This window comes from Penaeus chinensis, chromosome 4 (assembly GCF_019202785.1).
Source record: "Penaeus chinensis breed Huanghai No. 1 chromosome 4, ASM1920278v2, whole genome shotgun sequence".
Classification (NCBI taxonomy): Eukaryota; Metazoa; Arthropoda; class Malacostraca; order Decapoda; family Penaeidae; genus Penaeus; species Penaeus chinensis.
In genome coordinates, this window is record NC_061822.1 from 36,817,251 (window position 1) to 36,827,193 (window position 9,943).

Sequence of the window (9,943 nt, forward strand, 5' to 3'; positions counted from 1 at the left end):
TTTTGAATTTTTGGCTTGCTTACTATTTGCTTAGTGAACTGGCTCTTTATTATGGTGTTGATTTTACTAATGCATGAATAAAACTACTATTTGCTTGATCAATGTTTTGTGGGGGGATAATGTGTAGTCTATTTTTTTTTTTTTTTTTTTTAGAATTTTACTCTTTTTTTTTTATGTCTGTGTCTGTACATATCACAACTTCTATATTTTATACTGTCATTCATTCCTGTGATGAAGCAATGATTAGCATAGCAGATAGATGTGTTTAGCATCCAGTGAGTGTCATACTGTGGTTGTAATGTGAGTTGAAATTTATTGGATTATAATTTCAGTTTGAGTTGAAAGAACTCAAGAGGAAAGAAGAGGAGGAGGAGGAAGAACGACGAAGACAAGAGGAGTTGGCAAGACAAGCAGCTGCTCCTCCTCCTCAGTCACCTGACCAACCAACAGATGGGTAAGCAGTGCTGATTTTTAGATTTTTTTTTTTTCTTGAAATTATGGATTAAATTTTATTTTTGCGTCTAATTTATTGATATTTCAAAAGGTAATTTTTATTATTAGTAGAATTATTAGGATCATTATAACTGTGGGAGGACATCAATGTCTAAGACAATGATAATCATATTTCCTCTTTATACAACAAGTACAAACAAATATATATTATTTGTTCTTGAAAAAAAAAAGATAATAATAATGGCTCTCTCTATCCTGCAGAATTGATGGTGCAGGAGATGACTCACATGTTAATGGTGAAGAGCACGATGAATCACGAGAAGGTAAAGGATAGATGATAGGCAGCCTGTAATGTTAACAGTTTGACCATGACACAAATCTGATGTACTAGCATTTATATAAGTACAGAGGAAGTGGCATCAGTCCATTATTTGGAACTTGGACATCAAATTATATATAGTTTAATTCTATGAGGATTAAGAAATTGAAAATGTGATAGTTCTGTCATGTTATTCATTTATTTAAGTGGAAGTATACGGTTTGTCAGATTTTGTTCTTCCTTTTTTAATAAGACAAGGAAGGGCCTTAATTACAGTGTTTGGAAGTGTTATGCTAGGAAGGTAAAACAATATCACTTTAGAAATGATGATAAATTAGTTGAAAAAGATGAGGAAATTGGAATTTTGATATATAGTATATCTTAATCATCAAATCTAGTAGTTGGATTATTTGGGGAATGGAAGATTTTCTCCATTTGAAAAGGGATGATAACTAATACTTTAGGAAGGGAAGCCTGATGCCACTCACTTTTATTGATGGAATCTTGTACCATGCCCACAAGGAAGGCTAACAGTCTTGAGTATTTTTACTTTGTCAGTGATTACATTTAACCAAAGTAGACTAACAATGTGCATGAACTGAATTTGAGATCTGTTGAATTTTTGAAGATTTGGATATCCATTTCAAACATATACACAGAATCCAACTACATCAACATAATTGGAAGCTGGGACAGAAGATACAGTTATTATGAAACATAATTTCAGAGAACATTAGCATAAAGAATACTCTTTTGTGTGCACATAGCAGTTGCACCACACCTCAGGCTGCTAAATTGCACGGCTTCATAGTTTCATGAAACAAAAGAGTAGTGTTACTGAAACTACTGTATTTAGTGATGATCTACTCTGATTGGTGCCAGCAGTGGCATTGGACATGTTTTCTTCTTTATGATATGTGTAAAAGTCTTTGCATACATTTTCCACACACACACACAAGGGTAGTGAAATGCACTTCTTAAGTAGACATCTGTTTATTTACACCATCCTGTGGCAGCTGGGGAGCCTCCAACAGCATTGCTCCCCTCCCCCACCAGGGGCAAACTCCATACCTTGCCCAGAGGTAAGATGCAGCTGTGGCAATGTGTGGAAGGCTTTTCTTGCACAACTTTTGTTGTTGCTGCTCAGTCACAGTGCTTTAAGGATTTAACCTTGTGTGAATACAATCCGTGAAGTAGTTCTTGGCACATGCCATACCAGATATACTTTTGAAGCATAGAAGGATTGTTATATAATTATAAAAAATGAAATAGCTTCACTTTGTGCATTACACTAAGAACATCAATTTCCAGTGTGTTTTCCTGGCATGCTTTGTAAGATGAGCTTTGCCTGACTTGTTGACCCACATCTCCAGTACTGTCCCAGCTAGTCTGTATGATTACTTATTCATTTATTTTATTTATCTGACATAACTAATATGACAAGATGTTGCCAGTATGTTTTAACCAGAAACAGTTAAAAAGAGTAAGTCCTCACCAATGGTAATTTATATTGCTTTATTTTTATTGATGATATCTCTTGTGGTGGTAGTCGAAAAAAGAAAATGTCCAAAGAGATGTCAGTTTTGTGGGTTTGATGTTTCCTTATCTGTTAGTGGGAACTGGAAGCTCTTTTGGGCTCCTTGGTGTGTTGCTCTGATAGTAGGTGCTGGAAGCTCCTCTGCTACTTGGTTGACATTGTAGGAGCAAGTGGTTCTTCAACTGGTAATGGTTTCTTATGGTGTTTCTTGGATATCATCTCTTGTGTAAGCTGGGGTGGTGAAGGTTGCACAGTTCAGACAGTCAAAGTGCGTTATTAATGTTTCTCTTCAGAGATCAAGGTGAGGTGTCATGTCGTGATATTTTTGTAGTGAAAACCCGTTTGGATCGGTATTTAGTGTAGCATTTGGAATGAATACAGCCTAGACCTGATTTAGGTATTTTGTTATTTTGCATTGGTAGTAGTTGTATTATGTTGCCTCATTAGATATATGTGTTCGGAATGTGAAAAAAAATTATTTTTTAGCATGAAATCATTTGCTTTATATATATGTTTTTAATAGTTATTTTATTGAATGTGTTTCATATGATTTTTCAGTGTGTTAGAAATATGCATATATTTATATATATTTATTTTTAAAAATAGAATATTAAATGATTTGCATGACTGTTGCATGAAGCATGATATGCATGATATGCTGTGTTGTAGAGCATGAAGAGGGTGCTGCAGTGAAGGGGGGAAGTGCACCTGGCACCCCTCGGCCCCCCTCCACTCCCGTCACCCCGACCCCAACAGCGGCTGCAGTCAGAGCCCGTCCGGGCTCGGCAACTCTCCCACCCAAGTCGTCGATTTCACCCCTCGCCTCGAGTGAGTACACCCCTCTAAGACAGGGATGGTTCACTGTGATTTTTATTTGATTTAAAGTTTTCTTATGGTAAATTTTTTTTTTCTAACTTGATTATTTCCTTTTTTCATTTGCAATAAATCAATGATGAATATAAATTTGAGATTAAGTTAAGTGATACAGATAAAAGTGCTTTCTTTGCTTACTCACAAGAGGTAAGTATGCTAGCCACCTTGTGCTGTTGCTAGATTTTTAAATATAAATTTGTTTGCATGTTGGAATGTGTGTTTTTTTCTTGTTATGGTAGGTAGTCTTTGAGTGCTGCAGCAATAAGTTTATCAGCAAAATGGGGTTAAAAGTAAGACTATTTAAATTATAATTTTACTTACCATTATCAATAATATCCCAATTTGAGCCTCTCTCATTTATTTGTCATTCTGATATATTGAATACCTCAAAACTCGGACAGTGTTTGCTGGTTAAACCTATTGATCTGTTATTAGTACTGCAGACTAAAGAAAGAAATGTAGGAAGCACTTTGAAGTTTGTGTCCTATTTTACTTGCTTGAAATAGCTTGAATAGCATGCTTTTGTCTGCTAGAGGGTTCCTGAAGCTTCACTTTCTTGCCAGAAGTGGTGAGGGGCAATGAGATCCGTGTAAGTAATGGGTGGCCTCAGTGGAGAAGCACTTTTTTTTTCTTGTCTACTTTCACTCTGAACTCTGCTTTCATCCTGGCACTTGGACACTCCAGTGATGTCAGTGCTTTTTTTTTTGCACCTTATTGCAGCATTTCCTACTGTCGAGCTCAGCTTGCATAAATTAAAAAGATAATCAGCTAAATTTTCCACTGAGGCCAAACTGGTGTTTGCACCAATCATGTTCTGAACCCTGTGCGTTCCTGTTTTGTCTGTTCAGCCCCTACTCCTGCTAGTAAGGAGTCGCGACGGAGGGTGCGTTCTAGGTCCAAGTCCCCCTTCCGCTCTTTCCGCTGGAAGAAAACCAAGCAATCTCCATCCGAAGCACCGGGTAGTGCATCTGACGATGAGTCCAATCTGGAGAGGGCAGCAGGTAAATTTTGATGATTGTAAGGTGATCAACAGGTATAGGTCTCTCTCTCTGTATAAGTTTTCTCCTGACTTTGATACAGAATAGGGTTCTCTCTTTGAGAAGTGAAGTTCGCATACTGTTTATGAAACAGTTGAAAGTTTCTGCCTTTGGTTTTCTCAGCACCACAGAAAAGTTCTTGTGCTGGAAGTACAGGTTTGTTATAGGTATAATATCAGGTTAAGTATGCTAGTGAACTGAATGAGGTAGAATAATTAAAGAACATCATTACTGCTCTAGCTGATAAGCTAATTAGCTTGGCAAGCATATATCTGGAAGACCAGATTGTTTGGGGTATTAAAAGGCAAACAATCATGACACGCTGGCTGAAACATATCAAGGCTGAGTTCGTGTTATCTTCCCTAACATGCAGCCCCAAAGCACCCCCCCACAGTGGTCCCTGCGGCGACCATAACCACTGCAGCGGCACCCACAGCCCCTGCCCCAGTCAAGGAAGGTATGGTTGGAAGCCTTAGTAAACAGTCATCCAATTTTACCCATTTATAACCTACATGCTCTTAGTTAGGCCAACACTGTTATTGCCTGCATTTATTGTTAGAGTTAACTTTAATAATTATCATTACTTTTATATTCATTTGTTCATTTAATTTTACTTATTTTATGCATCTGCACCTTAGGCTGGAATGTATGCCACCCCATTCCCCCCTCAGATTAATGAAATAATGACTTGCCTGCATCGGCCTTTGGCTTTTAGATATAGAGAACCAGCTGTGATTTGAAAGACTATTTATCTGCAGGTTTGACGTGTGTATTATGTGAAGTATTGGTGGGAAGCGAAAGATTGGGTGTTTCCAATCATGTGTGCTTGTTTTTTAATTATTTATCTATTTTTTATGGTATATGTTACTGGGATTCTGATATTGTAAACATATTTAAGGATTGTACATTTTTTTGGTTGAGAGATGAATATCAAATATATGTTGCCAAGCTTTGATGTTGTGTGTTAATTATTATATAGTTTGTAGGCTGCTTTGGACATATTGCTTTTGGTATGATTTAGTATATATTATTTATGTAAATTTATATAATTGCATATTTATTACATAGTATAACTTAAGTACTCAAAATTTTGTTACTTGCATGAACCATTTGTGCATGTTGTATACTGATTTTTTGTTATAGTGTATAATATATTAGTTTTTTGGTATGTGGATAATTATTTGACAGTATCCATTTTGCTTATGACTTGAAGATTTATTTTTAGGATTAACCTTAGGTAACATAACTAGTGTACTGAGTTCCAGATTGTTATTGTTGTAACTGGTATTTGAAGTAAATAAGTTGACCCAGGAGTGGCCTTTTCAATTGTATCTGATTTGATCACAACTTTGTACAGAACGGCCGAGTCCCAGTGGAGACGAAGATCAGCTGGAAGGCAGTCTGGTTCGCAAGCATGAATGGGAGTCCACTACAAAGAAGGCATCCAACAGGTAATGATGACAGCACATATTATGAAGGATTTGTATAGAAATGAATAATGCAAATAATAATTTGAACTTGATCTTGAGTATCTGCTTTTTTGTACGTGTCTCACTAGTCAAGGTGAAAGTTTTGTTCCTTTAAAGAAAAGGAATATAAACTATTGGTATACATTAGGTACTGTATGCCAAATAATTTTATAGTTAGTTAATACAATGATTATTAGCAAAATGTATGTAATTTTTTTTATTTACAGTAACAGGTAATTGCATGAAAGCTTACATTTTTTCTGTTGCATCTTCAGGTCCTGGGATAAGGTATTTGTGGTGCTACGTGGCAACATGATTTTCTTCTATAAAGACCGCAAGAGTTACCAGGCTGCCCCAGAAGTTTTCTTCAGAGCGGAAGCCCCTGTTGATGTCTCTGGGGGAACAGCATCTGTGGCAGATGACTACACAAAGAAGAAGCATGTCATGCGACTCAAGTGAGTAGATTTTGGAAGTACCATAATGTCTTAATTGTTTGCTTTCTGTTTGTGCACTAGCATAATCTTTGTTTCTTTTCTTTTCTGTATTGTTGTGAAGATACCAATTTTAAGATAGATGTTATTAACTCGATGCCACTGGGAAAAATGCTCTGCGCATTTAATTTTTTTTGTAAAATGTCTTTGCACATAAATGGCTCTGCAAGTGCTTAGCCACAAAGGAGTCAATTAGTAGACCTTGTGATCTTACCTGATTTCACCTTTCCTTGAATTGGCAGGAAAAAAGTTTTTTTCAAATTAATTTGATGAATATTGATGGTGTTATTTTTATTATAGACATTCTAATTACTATAACTGTTATTGCCATTAGTAGCAGCAATATAAGATGATGTAAAATATTTTCAAAAATTAAGGAAAAGGGTTAACAGGTGAGACAGGCAATACTCATAATTGGCTCATTGGTGACTTAGTACAAGTGTAGCCATCTATGTGTAAAAGCAATCAATAAAGTAAACTGACAGTGGGCATGGCATGTACATATATGACATGCCCATTGGATTTGGGTTAAACATTCTATCTTTGAATTTTACATTCTCTTTAGTATTGTCCACCTGTAAAATTCTTTTCATGTTGATTATTGAGAATTTACTTGTATTTCTCATGCATAGATGATCTTTTTGAGAGTTTGAAAATGTAGATTTGAATTATAAGAAATTTGAATAACAAGGAGTAATAATAACCATTCGGCCAAAGATCATGTATATTTTAAAAGTCACTGTTTTCTAGTATATGTTAATGTTGATACTTGCCTGCAGGCTTGTTGGTGGTGCTGAGTACCTGTTCCAAGCCAAAGATGAAGAGGAGTTGGCAGTATGGGTAGGAGCTCTTCAAGTTGCAGTATCCTCTGAAGGATCAGCTGGGCCTTCTCGCTCTCAGACATTGCCTGCTGGCTCAGAGAAGAAAGACGAGCCAAAACGTCGCAGCTTCTTCACCCTCAAGAAGAAATAAATAAACTCTAAAATTTGCCCCTCCTACTTTCCCCATCCCAGATGTATATCTCCCCTCCCCTCATCTCGTTTCACTCACTCTTCCCCATGTGATCTTCTCTCCCTCTACATCCTCTTAAGGAAACATTAACCCCCCCCTCTCCCTTTTGCCCTCCAAAAGCAACTATCCTAGATCCTCCCGAGCCTAATTTTGGACCCAGTGTGACACTTATACTTGTGGGAGTTAGAAAGCTAGCGCTGGTTGGGTACATGTTGTTGGCTGCTGTCTTTAAATGCCGCTGGGATTGGAAAGGAAAAACAAAATCTGCTATATAAGCCATCATAAGCTTCTCTTTATGCAGTAACTCCCAGGCTGGGTCTGAATAGTCACATGATTAGGACTTGTTCTTAATATATATTTTTTTGTGCATATTTCCCCTCCCCCCCCTCTATCTCCCTCTTTTAACATACCTTTCCCTTTGCTGGGATTTGAGTTGTGTAGATGGTACCATACATGGTATTACTGTTATTATTTTTTTTCCCCTAAGGAATATAAACTGTTAACAGTTTTGTGTAATAGCTCTGGTGGAAGGACATGCGAGTCTGTGCAGTTCCCAATTCTTGTCTGCCTAGCACTGCCACGGCTGAGTTTTCCGATTAGTGTTCCTCTATGTGTAGAGGATTGTGTGTGGAAATGTATATTAAGTGTTTTGTCATTTGTCACTTACTTTATCCAAGTAATGATTTGTTAATTTTTATCAGTCTTTAGCTGTAGTATCACATTTTCATTAGATAGCACTAATTGTACTGTACAGAAATAATAGAATCATACCTATTATGCTGCTTTGTGCTTACATTTTTAGAGATATGATATTTCATGTACCACTTCATAGTCGTTCAAATCATTACCAGAGTATGGAAGGCCAGCCAGTACCATAATTCTTGTGAATGGGCAAATACATGCTGCTTTAAAATGTATGTGTGGCACAGTTATAACCATTTATATCCCATAAACCTTTAATCCTAAATGGTCATATCCTACTAAATCAAGTTCACAAGTTTGCTGTCTCTACTTTCAAAAACCAAAAAATGCCAAAAAAAGGACTGAAGACCTGCAGAATGATGTGCTAAGACTGGCCACCCTCTACCAGACGGCCAATGTGCCCTTGTGGTCAAGATGAACACGGTATGATTATTTGCCCTCATTGTGCTCGATTTTGTGCTTTAATTAACTTCTAATTACAGGTTGACTAGTTCTCTGCTGGGGCATCTTACATTATGTTTGGAAAGCAAAAGTTTTCTTAAACAAATTCTAAATTAAATTGCTCTATTAATAAATTAATTAAAAAAAACAAAAACATTCTAGTCAGGGAACAACAAGAAAATTATTCTTCCATGAGTTTGTCTCACTATCATATACCTTGGTGTATATGTTTCCCAGTTAGGGTTGAGATGTGTGATTATTCTCCCAGCTGTTACGCATAGCTAACATTGGATGTCAGCTGTGATGTTGTGTTTTAGGTTGTCCTTGATAAATCTATATTTGTATGTGAATGTTCCCTCTTTTTTTTTCTTTTTCACTACCCAAGTTGGTATTATAAGAATCTCCAGCAGAGAATAGGGCAGCAGATGGTGACTAACAACAGTTATGTGCATTGTCTCACAAGCTAGACATCTATTGGTCATCTGTACCACTAACTTTTTATTGGAGGGATGTTAGATACATGCTTAATAGCTTCTTAGTTTAGGGTAAGATTTCAGCCTAAAATTACTAAAGAGAGGTAATTTTAATTGTTACAAGATAAAAGTAAACACTGTATATCATATATTGTGACACTTAAATAAAATGGTTTAAGCTATAAGGTGCATTTCTTTTATACTAACAGTAATGATAGCTTATGCTCTTTTCATAGATTTTTAGAAAGGATGGCTTTTTCTTCTGAATAAAATCTAGAATCTTTCTTGTTGGTCAAGAAGAATTTAGCCTATCTGCAGATATTTATACTTAGAAAACATAGATGCAAAGTTACCAACAGCGATAAAATAAATTAAAATTTTGTAATTAGACTTCTTTTTAGCCATGTATATATTTCCTTCTAATTATCATCTGGGTCACTGGGAAAAATATTTACAAAAAAAAAAAATACAGCAAAAATATTACATTCTACTGTTCTTTCCTAGAAAAAGTCAGCCTTACATATAAACATCTTCAGCCATTATCCTAGCTTTCTAATATTATATATATGTATATTATATGTATATTTATATATATATATTATATATATATATATAATGTGTTTCTCTCTCTCTCAAATATAAAATGTATATGTATATATATATGTATAAATATACATATATATGGATATTTATACATATATATGTATATATACATATATATGGATAAATATACATATATATGTATAAATATACATATATATGTATAAATATACATATATATGTATAAATATACATATATATGATATACATATATGTATAAATGTACATATATGTATATATACACATATACATGCTCATATATACCTGTATAAATATACACATGTATACATGTATATACATACACAGGTATACATGTATATATGTATTTAAATATATATACATGCATATTCATACATACACATACATAAATAGACATACATTGATTATCTAATTTTCCTGTAACCCACTCATGCTGATAGATAGCTAATCATGTCATGGTGATTCAAACCCAAATGCTGGGTGGGAATTAGCCATGCCATGTGTGGTCAAGCCAGTCTGATCTAGTTATTTTACCTTGATTGCAGTCAGTGAAGAGGT

At 35.4% G+C, this 9,943-nt stretch overlaps 1 protein-coding gene across 10 annotated transcripts in view; it reads left to right on the top strand.

Moving 5' to 3' along the window:
* LOC125046176 (spectrin beta chain-like) overlaps positions 1-9,943 on the top strand; it is a 32,198-nt gene that overhangs the window by 20,323 nt on the left and 1,932 nt on the right. For 3 of the 10 annotated variants that reach the window (XR_007116636.1, XR_007116629.1, XR_007116639.1), the window contains 7 exons: positions 333-454; positions 715-776; positions 2,979-3,137; positions 4,031-4,183; positions 5,577-5,670; positions 5,964-6,143; positions 6,959-8,315. Coding sequence is in view for 3 of the 10 variants with exons in the window: in XM_047643911.1 (XP_047499867.1) it covers positions 333-454; positions 715-776; positions 2,979-3,137; positions 4,031-4,183; positions 5,577-5,670; positions 5,964-6,143; positions 6,959-7,151 (963 nt within the window). In the remaining 7 variants the exon portion in view is untranslated. Of the gene's footprint in view, positions 1-332; positions 455-714; positions 777-1,788; positions 2,949-2,978; positions 3,138-4,030; positions 4,184-4,592; positions 4,677-5,576; positions 5,671-5,963; positions 6,144-6,958; positions 8,992-9,943 lie in introns of those variants that run through there. The other 7 variants (XM_047643911.1, XM_047643873.1, XR_007116632.1 and 4 more) reach the window with 6 other exon arrangements.